General features: G+C 43.5%; 1 protein-coding gene across 7 annotated transcripts; it reads left to right on the forward strand.

The window, feature by feature from the left end:
* Nucleotides 1-6,232: 6,232 nt before the first annotated feature.
* Nucleotides 6,233-15,828, forward strand: LOC133387553 (probable transmembrane reductase CYB561D1). Of its 7 annotated transcripts, none has more exons than XM_061632561.1 (3): nt 6,233-6,289; nt 12,827-12,864; nt 14,738-15,828. In XM_061632561.1, exons 2-3 carry the CDS (start codon nt 12,853-12,855, stop codon nt 15,239-15,241), a joined length of 516 nt encoding a protein of 171 aa, XP_061488545.1. In that variant the 5' UTR covers nt 6,233-6,289; nt 12,827-12,852; the 3' UTR covers nt 15,242-15,828. The 7 variants fall into 7 exon arrangements, with proteins under 7 accessions (XP_061488545.1, XP_061488539.1, XP_061488541.1 ...); XM_061632555.1 differs by lacking the exon at nt 6,233-6,289 and adding an exon at nt 6,298-6,499; XM_061632557.1 differs by lacking the exon at nt 6,233-6,289 and adding an exon at nt 6,508-6,563.
* Nucleotides 15,829-18,266: the final 2,438 nt, after the last annotated feature.

Raw genomic sequence — 18,266 nt, forward strand, 5'->3', positions numbered from 1 at the left:
TTGTGCTTAATTTAACAAAGGGGGTTGAGGGGGCAGGGAGGAGAGAAAAACTGAACACAGGAAAAACTGATAGAATTGAAACCAGTTCACAGCTTGTAAATTTGGTTGCAGATGGAATGGCCAGAAGCCATTTCATTTACCATAATGAAATTGGGATTTTTTAAACAAGTGTTTCCTGACAGCGTGTAGTGTTCAGAGAGAAATGGGTGTTCCAGGGGATGGCGAAGAGGGGGAGCCCCAAACTGAAAGGGTTTGTGAGGCAGTGTCAAAATCTTCGCATCTGCTCAGGGATGTTGCTGGGTATTAACACAGCTTTGCAAATATTCCCGTGTGGCGATTGCCTACTCCCCTGATCCATTCACCTGGGCTGCCTTTCCTTGCTACTTCACTATGGCTTTGTACAGTGGCTCTCCCTGTCTCTCATTTGGCCTTTAAGTCCTACTCGCTCTATAGCAGGAGTGGGGAACCTCAGGCCAGGGGGCCAAATGCAGCCTTTCAGTCTCTCTGTCTGGCCCTCAGGACTCTTCCCTAGCCCCCAGCCACACTTCCTACAATGTCCTGCTTTTGCACCTTTATTGAGCGTTTTTGCTTGGCGTTGAACTCTGATCATGCCTCTTGCTTCCCTGAATGGAAAACTGAGAGAGGTGTGGATATATCAAAACTAGCCTACTGTACAAGGGTAACATTTACATTCATTGTTGCACCCACTTTTGCCTCTGGCCTTGCCCACCACAGGCCCAGAAGGGAACCCTTGGGCTGAAAAAGGTTCCTCACCCCTTAAGGCTAGAAGAGAGAGAAGCAGAATCCCTACTATCGCACTAGAAGGTGTGCACAGCATATAGTTGCTTTAGAGCACTGTTCTTCAACTTCGGGTCCCCAGATGTTGTCAGTCTACAGCTCCCATCAACTCCAGCCAGTTTAGCCAATGGCCAAGGATGATGGGAGTTGTAGCCCAACAACGTCTGGGGACCCATGGTTAAGAACAATACTTTAGAGGATGAAATTGCATCTTTTGTTCCACCTCTTAGCTTTGAAAGAGCTTGTAGTATTTTATTTTGTTAAATGTGTATCTTGCCTTTCCGCCAAGTCATGCTCGAGACAGCTGTTGCCTATAGTGCAAATGCAACAAAAATTAAAATTGCACTGGAGGCTGAGGTGTCATTCATTCATTACGTTTATACCCCGCCTTTCTTTCCATGATAGAAACCCAAGGCAGCATACATATATGGTTCCCATGCGGTCTCCCATCCAGGCACTGACCACATCTGACCCTGCTTAGCTTCAGCAGAGAGCTGGCCTTATGTGCCTTCAGACCATAGCCTGGGACCTCCAGCTTCCACCAAAGGAGAGATCTGAGCTGTTTATTCAAGATGGCAAACTTGCAAAGCTGTTCATTACAGAATGCCAACATCCATCCTAATCACCATCACAAGGGGCTGCTTCTTCTCACACTCCATTAGGAGGCAATTAGCCCCCGCCTCCATTTGCCAGTAGTACTGTTGGCATGTTTTTTACTACACAGAGTAGGCCTCAGTAGTACCGTTAGCCTATTTCTACCCCTGAGGAAGCAGCTCTCCTTTCCCTCCCACCCCTTCAGTGTGTAAAAGCTGAGAGCAGCCGTCTTCCTCCTGTATGCCTGCTCTGCCTCTCTGAGAGGAGAGGACAACTGTACAGCTGCTGGTAATGAGCTTGAGGTTTTAAAAAGGTGGGGAAAACCATCAAGGACTGAGGGAACTCGCTTGAGGTAATACTTAAGCACCTTCACTGCACTGTTGGCATTAGTGGGCTCTGGCTGCGGCTGCTGCTTCTGCATGCTGTTTGATGGCTTCTAAAGTGACATGAGCTGATGAATCGGAGTGGAGTCCTGCCCATAAACTGATTGAGGAGCGATTGCTATTGCATGCCTCTGCAGCATTTCAGTTGGTGCCTGCCTGTTGTAGGGCACTGTAGAACACCATGGAGTATGGGCAAGACACAGGGCAATTGCTGTGGCCAAGCAGCCATTTGCCCCCAGCCCAAAGATGGGGAGCTAAGAGGTGCAGCTGAATAGTTGGACTACAGCAGCTCCTATCAGCCCCAGGGCTGTGGAGTCAGTACGCCAAACCTTCAACTCCGACTCCTCTATTTTTCTACTGTCCGACTCCACCCAAAATTGCTTCCAACTCCACAGCCCTGGAAAGGGCTGTAAATGTCTTTTTAAATTGGAAGCTCTCATAGGAGCATTTTTATCGCTGCCTGAATATACGCTGATCTTGGCATCACAGCATTTGTCTTCATCTGGGTCCTGTGTCATATACTGACACACAAAATGTTTTCCATCTTGAGTTATGGTGAAATGCTCAACTACAGCTGACTTCATGGGAAGCTTCTTTGACATTTTGAATTCATATTTTAAAAAATTTGTCAAACAAAATTTATTTTGAAGCCAAAGTCAGAGTCGGTACATTTCTACCAACTCCAACTCCACCCAAAATTGCTTCCGACTCCACAACTCCGACTCCACAGCCCTGATCAGCCCACCCAGCAATGTCAATGGTCAGGGATGATGGGAGCTGTAGTCCAGCAACATCTGGAGGGCCACAGGATTTCTGATCATGTGCAAAAGTGTAGTAAGAGTCTCCTTGTCACTTGCCAGGCCAGAGCATATGACAGCTTACCAAGTGGTGGCTTAAGTGTGTTTATGAGCGCTTAGAAAGCTGGTCATCTGTATTGCCTTCCTACATTAGTAGAAGAACCATACCAGTCTCCTGCTTCCCTAATCAGGTGCAGAAGTGTTACACAGTTCTAACCATGTGGCAGCACAATACATATAACCCAACACGTTTAAGTGATTACATCAGGGAACACCAATCTTTTTGAGGCCAGGGGCATATTCAGACAACACAAATACCCATTTCATAGAAGAAAAACTGGTGATATTCACCCCCCAACAAATAAAATAAAACCCATATTTTAAAAATGCAGTCATCACCCCCAAACCAAAACAGCTAAATTTAAAAATAAAAATAGGGAGGGGCAGGTGTCCTTGATGAGTCCCAAGGGAGATGTCTGAGGGTGTTGTGGTGCCCACATGCATCACACTGAGGAACCTAGGGCTACATCCACACCATGGTCACTTATCTGTATTCTCCCATAGCATGGAGGAGAAAATAACAAGATCTTATGCATTTTTGTTCTTAGATAAATACGGTTAGGGTTGCAGCTTCCATTACATGACAAACTGCATTGACCACACAATACACCCACTGGTTTTGTAAAGCAGGCCTCTTGCATTGTCTCGGTGTATTTTCCCTGCTGTTAATTTAAAGCTGAATCATACTTTGTATTTTTAATTCTGGTACAAGCTTTGTTTAAAGAGCAAAATAATGTGTGGTGTTGTCAGTTGCAAATGGCACATGTTTAAATGGTCACTTACCCTGTAATAAACATGAAAATGGTGACTGGCAAAGAATCAGATTCACGCTTCAGTATTTGTTGCGAGTGAAATCCAGCCATTTACATTTTCATGTGCCATTCACAGTAGCTAACACTGCAGGTATATCTGGTACCTGTTATATTTTGAGTCTACAAAAGAAAATGTGCATTGGTTCTTCCATGGATTTGTGCCATTAAGCCTCATGGTGCTTCCAGACAAAGACTTTATGTCACAAATGATCTAATTCAGATCTAATTTTTCTATGTGCGCAATTGGCACACAATCCACACACAACATTTATTAGTCTTACGATTTTTCATAGGTATTCCACTCTCTCTCCATACTAGTGGCAACCCTTGATGGACTGTTTCTGTGCCATTTCCCCCTCAACCACTACTCCCTTACCCTCTACTATATGCATACAGATTATTTCTATACTTGTGCACACCTGAAAAAACTCACAGAAACATCAATTTACAACATCAATTTACTTTTCTTGTGCACAAGAACAAACATTACTAGCCCCTTCTATTTTGACATGAGGAAAATGGAAGGTTGTACTTTTGGTGGTCTAGACTGAGGGACAACATCATTTTTCTTTTTTATTAATACACAGAACTTACAAGTCCTATGATTATGGTCTCCAGGGTAATCCCCACATGTGCTTAGATATTGAGATAATGGCTCCTCAGAACTGGGTTGCTGAAATTCCCTTGTGCCTTCAGCACGCACCAATTGGCTTAAATATGCAACCTGTATTGTTTAGGCCATCAGAAACAAAATGGCTAGGTTGTGCTCCAATGAGGAGCAAATGGATGTTAGGATATGTTGAGAGACCACCCTCTGAATCACCACATAAAGAAAAACTGCCTGCTGTCCCAAAAAATGTGCTAATGAGTTTTCACATCTTCAGTAATTGTAGATATCTAACACATTATTTTTACTTAACAAATTTTCCATGGTACGAGGAAATCCAGATTAAATGTTAAAACATTTAAAAAGTACCCACTGGCATTTTGATGATGGCAATCTTACGCGGACAGCGCAAAAAACTAGTGTGCATGAGCAGCACTGATCCCACAATAGACCTCTGTCTGGAAATGCGCTTGGTTCTCTCCAATATCTTCAAAATGTGTTATTTATATATATATAAATACACATACACACACACACACTGATTAAGCAATTTAAAACTCTTGTTAAACTAAAATAAATAAAAACAGTAGTGGGCTGCTCTGCAGGACAGGCTTGAAGGGGCTCACTTCATACATACTGCCACGTGGGTAGACCAGAGATTGCTCCATCTGGCAAATTCAGCCTAAGGCTACACCTACCCACACTAACATTTGCTACCAAAGCAGCATAAAGTTTTTTTAAAAATCTGGTTGTGATTGTGTAGCGGAAAATGCTAAAACTGGCTGAAATTGTATACCGCCCTGAGAGCTTGTTGCTATAGTGCGGTTTAAAAGTGCAATTAAATAAATAAATAAATAAATAAAAATTGCTTGTACCTGGAATAGCCTCAATGTGGTTGCATTTCAAGTGGACACTCATGCCGCTGCTTACATATATGAACTGGGAAGTTATATGACTGTAAAGTACACATCACATTAACAGCCCAATCCTAGTCATGCTTATTGAGCATTCATTTTCATTTGTTTGCAGGAATGTAAGGTTATCCCACACTCTCCAGTGTAATACGACACTCTGATACAATTTCCTGACACTTTCCTTATCCCAAATGGTGGTGCTGTTTTCAGGTGCAACTGGTTCACATACATTTAGGCTGTGCAATTAAAGTTGATTTGGAGCATTTGTGCAACAAACCCACTCCCCCCATAAAAAAAAATCCAGACTGCACTATAAATAGTGACAGGAAACTGCACTGGAAAATGTGAGATTACATTTGCTTGATGCAATGTCGTCTAACCTCCCCACAAACAGAATGACTGCTCCTTGAATAGCCAACATCATCCAATATCCCCGCAAACTTTGGTGTAAGCAAATGAGGATAAATGTTCAGAAGGTATCAATAGAGCCAGGACAACATCTTGGGAGACGTAAAACATACATACCTTCTTTTCCTCCCTGCCACCTCTAACTTCTATGCACAGTGCCATCTACTTGCCCCTTCCAGTGTGTAGTGGTTAGAGTGTTGAACTACAACCTGGGAGACCAGGGTTCGATTCCCCACACAGCCATGAAGCTCACTGGGTGACCTTGGGCCAGTCACTGCCTCTCAGCCTCATGAAAACCCTATTCATAGGGTCGCCATAAGTATGAATCGACTTGAAGGCAGTACATACCTAACACCACATCGCGTCTAACCTCTCCACAAACAAATCAGGATACATATGCTGATGAAACAGCCAGTGTCTTCTAGCCTACCAGCAGCCTTTGTGCAACCAAATTAGTCTGAATGCAAATCAAATAGGCCGTTAGAAGTGGCCCTGCAGCAGGAGACCCCTTTTTCTCCCCACGGTAACACAGGTGCTTAAATTCCTAATGTGAGGTATTCTGGAGATGGCCCTGCTTAAAAATCCCATCCTCTACCCCGAAAACCGTAGGGGAGTGGATAGAGCCACTTGTGTAGTTATCCAGAAGTAGGGAGCGGAGACAGAACTCCGCACAGACTAACTCGGGGCTCCGGCCTTAAGCCCCGTTGATGTCTAGTTGAAGGCATTTCTAGCCCTACTAAAGAAGGAGAGCCAGCTCGTCTGACCGCCCCCAAGGTGAAATGGGCGGAATTAAATGAACGCCGCGTCCACAGCGGTTCTTCCTTCGAGTCTCCTTCCCTGCGTATTTGCCCCCCTTCAGCTGCCGCCGAGCCCCGCCCTCCCCCGCCGCGGCCCGGGCTCCACCCCTTCCCGACAGGTGTGTGAAGCCGCAAATCACACCCCGTCTATTCCTTCTCCCTCTGATAGCAACAGTTTGAGGAGGAGGAGCTTTTTGTCATGCCGGAGGCCCCTGCAAGTGCGGAGCTGCGCGCACTTCGCTGGCTGCGGCGCGGCTGCGGGCTCCTGGCGCACCTAGCGGCGTTGGGCCTGACGGCTGTCCTGCTGCTGCTTTCCAGGCCTGGTACTAGTGAGTGACATGGTCTCTCCCTTCCCCTTTCCTCCCCAAGGCGACCTGACGGGACGGAGGAGAGGTGATGGTCCCAAGAAAGGGCCCCGCAGGGCTCCTCCCCTTGCCCAGGATGCTCCTTTTAGGACAGAGGGGAGGCCGTTGCCCCAGGCCACGTTTTTAGGGTACCTGGTGAGCTCCACCGCTGGACACCATTGCTCGCTTTCAACAAAGTTAGCCTTTTGTTATACAGATCAGTTATGCTGAAACCGCCACATCCAGTTTTGGTCCTGCTCACAATAGACCCTTTGAAATTAATGGACGTGACTGACTTGGGTGCATTAATTTTAATGGGTCTACTCTGAGTAAAAATTTGATTGGATACAACCCTTCTGTTTTTAACAGCTGTTAACACAAATCAGTGGGTTATTCTTCTTTTGCATTGGGAGGGAGCATTCCGAATATAGTGCCTGAGGCATGGTAACTTACTGTAGGTGAGCAAGCATCTTATTTATTGGTTTATGACCTACCTTTTTGCACGAGTTTCAAGGCAGATGGCCTTCCTCAACATGGTGCCCTCCATATGTTAGTGGACTACAGCTCCCACCTATTTGCTATGATGGCTGATGATTCGCATTGGGAGGGTGCTATCGGGGAAGGCAGTGGTAGCAGATGGCATAAAAGCAATGAAACAATCTTGAATCTAGTAAGTGCAAGATGCAGAAAAGGGAAGTGAATTATTGGGTAAGCTACAAGGTTCTAGGGAAAGCTTTTTAAAGGGTTATTATGGGATACTAAAACCTTGTGCTTCAGTGCAAAAACAAAGGTAGTAGTGTGCAAAATGGGGGGGGGGCAAGAGGCCTCCCTGTGAGCCCCTCTGATAATTCAGAGTTCATTCCTTTTCTCCTGCCTCCTATTTTAGCTTGTGTTTCTTTCAGCTGCACATTAAGAGTGGATGATGCAAATGGCTGGTAAGGCTAGAAAATTGCATATAGCTGTGCAATTAAAGTATACTTTATCCCATTTCATACTTGGATTGTAAGGAAGCTGCAGCCTCTTTTTGAGGAGTTAAAAAAAGCTATTGTATTTCACAATATAAGCAAATTGTGAATTGTGAAATGGAAAGAAAGCATTCCTGAAGATGAAGCTCAGAAGATGATAGCCACATGGAAATCTAGAAAGACTGTATCTGGTTATGTAGATGCATGCAGTATGTTTTCTCTGGGGAGAAAATGTTTTTTTAAAACAGGACTGCTGCCTTTCAGGTGACTGTGCCCTAAGTCCTCTAGTATGGAACATTCTCTTGAGCATGTAACACTTTGGGTGCCCTTAAGCACTGTGTTCTCTCAGTCTGGGAGCTTAAGCAGTGTAAAAGCATGGGTTTTCCTTTCCGTTCCATTCTATACTCGTGGTGGGGATTCTAATCTTTGTAAAAACTAGTGATTGATAACTAATGCTATAATGAATAGAGAACAAGTGATATAACATGGTGGCTGAAGGATGTTGAACAGGATGCCTCCTCATGCAATCAAAACGAGACCCATCACCACCAAAATAGCATTAAACAAATGTGCATACAACACTGGCATATCTGTAGTAGTAATTAAGGAGTAGGACCTTATCTTTGTTCCATTTGTGATGTTACACTTCTGAATGGACACATGACCCCGACACAAGTCTTCTCCAGAGACTTAACTGTATCTGTATTTTAATAATGCATAGATAACTCTAAATTGAGCATTATCTAGTAGTTTACTGAAACAAAATCCCAACAAAGCTTGCTTCAGAGTATCCCTATCGCTTTCTCTGATGAGCTCTAAAACTGTGGGATTAAAGAGCATTTTCCAACTCTGTTAAACTTTACTAAGCCACTTCATGGAGTTTTTTCAAATGTTACTAACCTATGTAAAAATTTTGTGTAGGTAAAATTGTACAAACCCCATGTTGATTTGCATGTGTGACAAATAATATGTGCATCTTTTCATTGTTTGTTGTGTACTTGTACCAAGAAGTCAAAGGTGTGGTATTATAGATGCCGGGAAAAGTAATGTACTCAACTGTTGCATATGACAGCTTACACATGTTTTTGCATGTTTTTTTCTGTATGGGAAAATAGGAGTTTACAATTTTTTCAAGTGGGTGCAAAAGCTAGTTGAGACTTTGCATTGTGCAACCATGTAAGAGGGTAAGGAGTTGATATACATGTTCTAGGAGGGAAAAGAACGACTAACCCTGTGTTGGATTTAAGTATTTAACAGAGCAATTTAGTACCATTTATTTCAATGGAAAGTTAAAATACTGGGTAGGGTGGTATTTTCAAGCTTTCTACTCTGCCAGGCACATTTACGTAGTGCAGTACAGCTAGTCAAGCTTGTTTCTATATATTTTAACACAGCATTATAGTCTGCCTAGTTTTCTGCAACCATTTAAACCCTATGCTGTCTTTTGTAATTTATTAATAGCCAGTGTGGGTGTTCTTGTGAGTCCTTTCTAGTCAAGTCTGGAATGGTTTTTATCTTCAGTTATGGCTGCTGGAAGTCTTATTTTAGAACATGACAGCTCTATAGTACATAATGAATGTTTCTTATTTCAGAATCCAACAGCTTCAGTGAACTTTACAGGGCAGATACACCAGATCTCTGGAATCACTTATTCCTGAAATTTTGATCTGGCAGTCCTATTGTGTCTGTGCTACATTGTTTAGAACAGCTTTCAGTTTAAGCTTTTTTAAAAAAATGCTTTTTCTAACTGGGCATGATTCAGCCATAGTTAAACACTTTTAAAGTAAGAGATTTCAGTGAAATTAAGCAGATGCCTGACTCTTCAACAGAAATCAACAGGGGCATCTGTGGTGCTGGCTTGTGTTTGATGTTATTAACACACATAATGCAGTTTGTACTGGGTTTGAGTGACTAGTGCTGTATTTTAGGATGATTGTTTCTCCTGAATGTACACCAGCTGAAAACTAGAATGGAATAATTGAGGCCTGCTCAGAAGAGAAAGCCTTTCATTATGAAAAATCCTCTGTCAAGCTTTTGAATTGCAACACCTTCTTTCTAACCCTAGTCTTAAACTTAATAGAACACAAATGTGGGGAGAGCAGGTGAATCCATTTACTATAGAGTAGAAGTTCTAACATTTCGTAAGCTTGGAGAACCCTTTCCACATTCAATTGACTTTTTAGGAAGTTGTGCACTCCTGCCACAGAATCCCTGACTGTCACAAAGCATTCTTGGGTATCTTCAAGGACACATATTCCACTGATACAGAGTTCTGGCTAGGCCTGTTGAGTCTCACTCTCATCCTGCACAAATTAAATGTGCATTTTGTGCTCCCTTGTGGGCTGCTTTTGGCATGGTGAGATCAGTAGTGGTGGATAAGCTGCCTATCAGAAAAGTTTATTTGCCACTACTGACTATTTATTGAGGAACATCTAATAAATCGTGATTTGGTTGGCCCAGGCTATGGCAAAAAAATATCATCTGGATCATTTGTAACAAGCTGTGTAAGGCACAATTTCACACCCCACAATTTAACCTTTGTTTGGAAGGCGTGCAGTGATGAGCAGAATCGTGGTTTGTAATATGGTAGACAATTAAGGCAAGCCTTTCCTGTTTGACATACAGACAGGATGAGAAGGTGCCTGACTGTGAGCAGGTTGGTCATGTGATATTAGGCTTTCAATCTCTAGACTTGTCTGAAGAATTGAACTCTATTTGTTGTAAGGAATGGATGTTGAGGAATTGAGGGAATGTAGGAAATTAAATGTAAAATTGGAGCAACAGAGCTGAGATACAAATAGTTCCATTTTGTCCTCTAGCAAACCAATTTTTTAATACAACCACGAGAGTGGCTGTATATTATAGCTAGCATGGATTTTTTGCATTCCTCAATGTTAAATTGAAAATACCCCATGCCGTTCTGATGCTTCCAATAAGCTCATTTCAAAACAACACCTTACAAAACTTATAGTCCTGAACACAGAAACACTTGCTTAACAACCCTCTAAATTTTCACGGTTACACAAAATAGTCAGAGAGAATCAAGAGTTTAAAGTGTAAAAAGAGGGGGGAAACAGAGCCCTTTTGGACTTCTTTCTGTCAGAGTTCTCATAATTTGTTGAAATTAATTAAAAATCAGCCATGTTCACAGAGTACATGTAATCTTGTTACTGACTTTGCCCCACACTCTGGCCTTCATCTTCTGCTGTTTAAAAGTTAAAAACATGCCTGGCTGATTTTTAATTAATTTAAGAAATTTTGCATTGAACTCAATGCTAAGGCTGGGCATGCTCAGTAAGAACCAACTGTCAGTGTTCCTAAAAGCCAGATTCACAACTGTTTGGCTTGGCTAATCAGAGAGCCATACCCACACCAGACCTTTATTTCACTTGAGACAGTCCTGGCTTCCCCCAAAGAATCCTGGGAAGTGTAGTTTGTGCAGGGTGCTGAAAGGAGACTCTTATTCCACTGACAGAGCTCCAGTGGCCAGACTGGTTTAACAGTCAGACACTCTGATTGAAGGTCTGTGAGAGGAACAGAGTGTCTCCCAGCAACTGTCAGCACCCTTCACTAACTACACTGCCCAGGATTCTTTGGGATAAGCCACGACTGTCTAAAGTGAAATAAAGGTCTGATGTGGATGTGGCCAGGGACAGCTTATTGGACTGGAGGCTACATGTGCCTGCTGTAGAATAAAAAGTTGGGGGAAATGCTGAAAAACAATGATACTGTTCACAGTGTTTTCCTTTGGAAAGGAAAGGGGCTTCCCCTCTGCCCAGTGCCCACCCACCCAATCTCCTCCCCTCCCCTGTCTGCCCTCTTCCTCCCCTCCCTGCTCCTCCCCCAGGTCAATTTCGCTTATCTTAAGTGTGATTGCAGGGGAGTAAATCTCAATGAACTCAAAAAGCATGCAAGTGATCAGACCTGCCCTCCACTTCTCCTCCCTCCCATCACCTCCATTTTGCCCCTCCCCTCCCCCTTCCTTTGCCCCTCCTCCCCCTCCCATCCTCCCCCCCATGGTCAGTTTTACCTATCTTAAGCATAATCGCATGGGAGTAAATCCCATTGAACTCAGTAAGCATGCAGATGATCAGACCTACCTTTCCCCTCTTCACTCTCCCTTCTCCGCTGTCCACTCCAGCCCTCCCCTCCTCCCCATGGTCAGTTTTACCTATCCTAACCATGATTGCATGGGAGTAAATCCCACTGAACTCAATAAGCGTGCAAATGCTCAAACCTGCCCTCCTCCTCTCCTCCGCCTCCTGCCTGCTCCCAACCCCCTCCTCTCCTCTGCCCTTCCCCCCATCCCCTGTGGTCAGTTTCACCTATCCTAAGCATGATGGCAGGGGAGTAAATCCCACGGAACTCTCAATTCTCAGCAAACTTTCCAGGCCCATAGTAACACATTCATGCAGTGTGTAGTTGCATTTTAGAGGCCTGAGTACATTGACTTCTGCTGCCTTAAAACAACATACAAATGCCAAGATGGTTGCTCTCAAGCTTTTGAAAAGAATATTGAAAATGTGGTAAGAGTTTGCTAAAAGGCAAAAAGAAATGTTTGTAGAGGCAGCATAGACGAGAGGGGTTTCCCCCCTGCTTTTAAGGAGACAGGAATGCAGCACAATGCAAGACCCTTTGGTCTTCCCCAGGGTTTCATATTCTCCAAGACATCTGCTTAAAGAAGCCTACCAACATCTCCCCCCTTGCCAAAAAAAATTCAAAACTCCTCAACATTCTTGAAACAAATTGTATATACATGCAAATTAATATTTAATGTTAAACATAGAGGGTTGCATCAAGCAACATAGCACTAAGGAGTTTGTTCTATCAGCACAAGCATTTCTACTTGTCCAAGTGAGCAATCTCCCCTCTCCTCCCCCCACATACTGTTCTAGGAGTACTCCTCACTCTCCGGAGCAGATTGGGGTGGGGAGGAAGTCCTGTTGCACAAGCGGGAATCATTGCACAGGCTTCCATTACCATAAGAATTTAGCCAAATATGGCGCAGAGCCTTTGGAGAAGGGCATTGCCACAAATAAAATTTAAACCATAGCATATATTGTTACATCATCACCCATTTCTCTCCAGTTTTAGAGAATACCCAGGCTGTTACTGATAGGAAAGAGCCCTGTATTCAGCAGACAATGGGAATTCTGTCACCACCTACAGAATGGGAAAGTTCTGCCTGCTTGTATTGGGCTGCCTCTTTGACTGCAGCCACAGGTTTATCATAGATTAAGCTTCCAAGTTTGATGAGATACTACCTTCAAATCAGTGACTGAAGCCATTTTTATTTTTAGATAGCAACAACACTGCTTTGGTTAACTGTTTTTTCTGTTCCTTACAGGTTTATTTTCCTGGCACCCTGCATTCATGTCAATAGCAGTAAGTTATTCTCTGCTTATTCAGTGTATCACAGGAATATTGTCGGGGGGGGTTGCCTATGGATAATATAGTATAAAGCCTTGGGATGTGTACAGACACTTGCCTTTTAGAGAAGTGGAAGTGCATCTATCCTCCTTTTGCAGCTGGGAGTACAAAATTGTTTCCCCTGTAGTGCATCTTTCAGACAAGTGAATCAGGAGGTACTTGCTGAAACCTCAGATGTTCTGCAGAAGCACTTCTAAACAGACGTGGGTTTTCAATGTTCCAGTAATCCAGGCATGTATTGGAGAAATGCAGTGATATGACCACATGCTTCTTCTCTCATACGCCCATGCTTGGTGAGGTTTTCTTTAGGGAAGAAATGGGTAACCTGGGACCTACCAGATGTTGCTAGACTACAACTTCCACCATCCCTGACCACTGGACATGCTGGTTGGGTCTGTACTGTTGGGAGTCCAGCTGGCCACAGGTTCCCCGTTTCTGGTTTTTTGTTTGTTTGATACTTTTAAGATTTTCACATGTTTGCAATGAAATAGTTTGGTCGGTATTACTCCCCTCATGTTCCCCTCCCCAACTCCTAGGTCTCTTTTGTAGTAGTCTTTTTAACTTCTGAGCATGAGTCACTTTTTTCTTTGCATGGTTATGGAGTATGTGCTATGTATATAAGTAAATGTTGGGGTGATTAGGTTATATTGTGTTGAGCTGTCAAGCAGAATAAAGGTAAGTTGCAGAGGTTGTTTTCACAGTAACATTTCTTTTGGTCCTATGAAGGACAAACACTTACCTGCTGTTGTTGATTGGTAATTGTGCTTTTTAAAAAGAAAAAAAACCTCTGCAAAGCTTTCCATGTGCCACCTCAAGACCTTTTTACAAAAGTATTTTTAAAGAATATGAATGTGCATTCCAGTGCTATAGAGAGGGCATCTGCAGGGATGCCTCTCCTCCAGCAAAAGGCACACATGCCTGCCAAGGCTTTTCTTCCATCTCCCCGCTGCCTTACATTTGTACGATGGTGACACCAGTAGCACCACTGTAGAGCAAAAAAAAGAAGGAAAGAAGCAGCTCCCATTCTCCAGAAAAAGTGATTAGCTGTTGATAGCCTATGATTGCCTCTATTATTTCACTGGCAGATAGTCTCTGTACTTGTACTCATAATATTAAATTTTTATGTATCTAATTTTTGTGTATTATATGTGTATATATTTTTTATCTTGGGGGCTTTATTGGAAGAAAAAAGTGGGATAAAAATTGTTTTATAAATAAACCCCAGACTGGAGTCATATAGGGTCTCAGAAGCTAGTCTGTTGCATGCACTTTCTTTTGTTGCAAAATGCACTTCCCAGCTTGGCCCCTTGAGTTTTGCTTCAGCAGATTATGCTGCATCTGAAGAGTCAAAGAAGCCTATTGTTGCCAAGAATGAAAGTGCCGCCCTGTATTAAAGCTGGCCTGTGAACTTTTTGCTCTTAGCAAGGAACCAATAATGTTTGGGTTTCACATAAAGACCATAATTGCAGAGGGTTTGTATATGCAACTCCTGGTTTGTGTTTCAAACTTTCTCCTTAAGAAAAAAAAATCCTGGAAACTTCAGCTGTTCAAGGATGATCATTGATAAAGGCAGGTCTATATGACATTGTCTGCACTTCAGATTCAGCATAGTGCACAACCAGAAATGCAGAAAAAGTATCCTGGGGGGAAAGCAGGTTATCCCCCCCCCGAATGCCTAATAAGAGGGAAACCAGATGTGTAGGATGTATACCTCATAACCGGTTCTAAGGCTTTGGCTGCGTTTGTTGTTTTCAAGTACAGCCCAAGATTATTTAAGAGGCAAGATGACATTAAGTGCCGTGTTGCTAATGGGTTCCTCTATTCCCAGTTCTGCCTTTGCCTGACTGAAGCCATCCTGATCTTCTCGCCAGAGGGCTTTCTCTTCTGCTCCTGCTCCCACAAAGTGAAAGTGCAACTGCACTGGACTGCCCAAACACTGGCCCTTGTGGCTGCAACACTGGGCTTGGCCTTCATTGTCTCCAGCAAGAACCGGAGTGAGCTTCCCCACTTTGTCTCCTGGCATAGCATTCTGGGTCTCCTGACGTTTCTGGCCACTTGTGGGCAGGTTTTGTTTGGATTTTGCCTTCGCTTTCCACAGCTGCTGAGGATCTCGTCAGTGGCTCGCCTCCAGCTTTACCATGTGACATATGGACTAACAGTTTATCTGCTAGCCACCTTTACTGTGGTACTGGGCCTTTACTCTGACTGGTTTCAAGCCCAAATTAAAGGGGTGGCTTGGTATTTCTGCCTGGTGTTGCCTTTCTGTCCAGCTTTGGTTATCATGAACCAGATTACTAGAACTCGTTTGCCAAAGAAGAGACAATATGTTTGAGTTTGGGTCTCATTGGAACCCTCAGGAGTAAAGATCTCATTCCCATTTTTTCCCCTCTTTTTAGTATTTATTACAGCTGGGTTTGGCATCCTGTCCACACCTGCTTCTTTTGCTCTCTGTTGAGTGTACTATGACTTGATTTGTCAAAATAGTATATTTCCTTGTTTAGTTTTTTGAGTTCTAGCACATGCTAATACATGTACTTCAACATTCTGGAAAGACACCAATTCAGTTTTTCAGCTCATTGATCAGGTTAACACAAGTGCTTAGCTGGGCCTCATTCTTGAATCTGTGGTGCTATTCCTGATACAGAAAACAGGATCACCAGCTTGTTTTGCTGTGCGTCTCCAGTGGGGCTTGAAGACTTGTAAAATAGTTCTAAAGAAGCAGTGGGGCTTTGAGCAATGTTTTTTAGATTCTGAAATCTTACACACCCTTCAGTAGACCTGCAGAATATCTACATCTGAACAAAAGACTATAACTAGATACGCTGTATTCCAGAATTGTTGGCAATGTTCCTTCAGTGCTGTTTTCCTCGGAACTTGGAACTACTGATGGATATTCCACTAAAAACAACACTGAACTTCTTCTGGCTAAATACAAAGGCTATAACAGCAGGAACACTTCCTCTGGTAGGACAATTGAGCAATCCAGCAGGAAACTGGATTAGAGAGCCAGTGTGGTGTAGTGGTTAGAGTATTGCACTGAGGCCTGGGAGAGCTGCATTCAAGCCTCCACTCAAAGTTCTCTGGGTGATTGTGGGCCAGTCACTATCTCTCCCACAACCTACCTCACTGAGTTGTTGTGAGGATGAAATGGAGGGGAGCAAAACTATATGTTATCCTCATGGCAACAGTTGCCATGGACACTACAATGATGGGGAAGAGGGGAATGACAGTTGGAAAAGGTTGGTTGTAGAGAGGGAGTTGGAGCTGCCCTTTGAGGAGGAGATTGGGGGGGAAAATCAAGAAAGGGAGATAGAAAGGTAGAGTCAGCATGGGGCAGAATGACTATGAGGAGCAGGGGATCTGGCAGCCTGCAGCTCAAGTGTTAGGGAAGAGACATATTCATCTCATTTACTGAGGCAACAGGCAGGGCCCTGCAGAAGCAGAGGGATCAAACAGCAGGACTTTATTCAGGACTCCGTTTCTTTTATGAGACCTCAGTGTTTGTGAGGGGTTTGTTTAATAAAGTAATTGGGTTCCCCCCCCCCAAAAAAAAAGTCTGAAGTGCTTCCCTGGGTTCAGTGTGCACCTCCCAGATTCCCTGAGCCTTGGTTACACAGGTATGCTGCTTTGAGCTCCTTGGAGAAAAGGCAGGCTATAAAAATAGTTAATAATAATAAAAAGCTAACTTTGGTTGCTTCCAGACAGGTCTAATGATTGGCTGCTAGGAATTTCCTGGGCTATGCTCACTGGGTTTTTCTGCTTCTGAACTACTTTTTCCTCACCTTTCCAGCTTCTGTACTCTCTCCACGGTGCTCTGTTCTCCCACCTGTTTCTTCTTGTTTCCTCTTTGAAACTGTTTTTCCTCCAGCTGCTTGCCCATCTCATTTAGTCTCAAGACGACTTAGGTCAGTGGTGCCCTTTCCACCTGTTATGAAGCATAGCCTGATTCAAGCAGAGTACCCATGCTCCTACAATTCAGTTTCAGGTTTGTATAGGATGGGTAATGCATTCAGCAGTGTGTGTGCATAAGAGGGAACACTGCAAAAACTAACAGCTGGGTCCCTACTTGTCCAGACAAGCCTATGTGTGGCTTATGCAGATGCAGTATCTTTCCCAGATATAGGAACATTTTGCCGTTGTGAGTCTCTCACCTCTTCCCTCCACAGAAGCACATGCCATTTACTCACCTTCCAATCACTGTGGATTGTTTGTCTGGAAAAGGCTACTAAGGGATGATGTGTGTTTATACTAATTAGAGGACACTGCTCCAATAGAACCCTGAAATGCAGGATTAAGTGGTGAGCCCCAAATCAGTCAGTAAATAAATAGAGAGCTGTAATATTTTGAGTACCTCTGAGCATCTGCAGAGTATTTTGTATAACTGCAACATCTCCCTGCTTAGAATCAAGAAGCAGGATAGATGAGCTGTATAAATCAGTGGTGGAGCACATGACGTGCATTCAGAAGGTCCCGGGTTCAATACGTGGTATCTCCAGTGAACTTGTGGAGTTGGGAGCAGGGTCACATCTGTTGGCGGGGTCCCCAGTCTCCGCATGTTAAGCAGAAGGTACAAATAGGTTCTTTAATATAGTAGTATAGTCACAAATTCAGAAGTGCAGGGTCGCTTCTTGGTAGTCACAGTCACACCCCTTCCTCCCTCTTTTTTTTACTGAGAATGAGATCCTTGGAGACATCTCTAGAAGTAAATGAGCATGAAAGGGGACAGTGTTAGCTACTGAGAAGGGTCTTCTCAGTGGCTGACTCATCTCCTTTCACTCCAATCAGCGGGAAAGGACAAGGAAGCATGTTAGAAGACTCTTCTCACTGGCCAACATACTCCCCTTTCATGCTCCAGGAACCTGGAGATATTGGAACCCTGCTCCCAAAAAAAGTAAGGGGTCTAAGACCTCAGAGATCCTGAATGTACTATTTATTTATAAACATGTTTGTATATCGCTATTTCATTTTAAAACATCAAAGCAGCTTACAAGAAGTTCAAAACAAAACAAAACAAATGTACAGGAAAAACATTAAAATACAATAAAAACAAAGGTCAACCATTTTGTGGTTTCACTCCTACTCTTACCTATTCAGTCTGTTTGTGGAAGGAGGAGGAGGAGATCCCTGCAGTTGTCGTCTTCTCTCATTCTTTTTTTGGGGGGGGGGAAATCCTCAGATGATTTATGCATTTGGTGCAAATTGCAGCACTTGCACTGATTACCTGAGGCATCTAGGAGGAAATCCTTTTGATCTCAAATACTTTCAAAAATAAGCTAAAGAAGTCAAAGGGAGGTGTACACCTCCTTGAGTGCTTTTGCCAGGCTGCGGGAAAGTGTCTTTGAACTGTGGTGCCTCTT

This window comes from Rhineura floridana, chromosome 6 (assembly GCF_030035675.1).
Source record: "Rhineura floridana isolate rRhiFlo1 chromosome 6, rRhiFlo1.hap2, whole genome shotgun sequence".
Taxonomy (NCBI): Eukaryota; Metazoa; Chordata; class Lepidosauria; order Squamata; family Rhineuridae; genus Rhineura; species Rhineura floridana.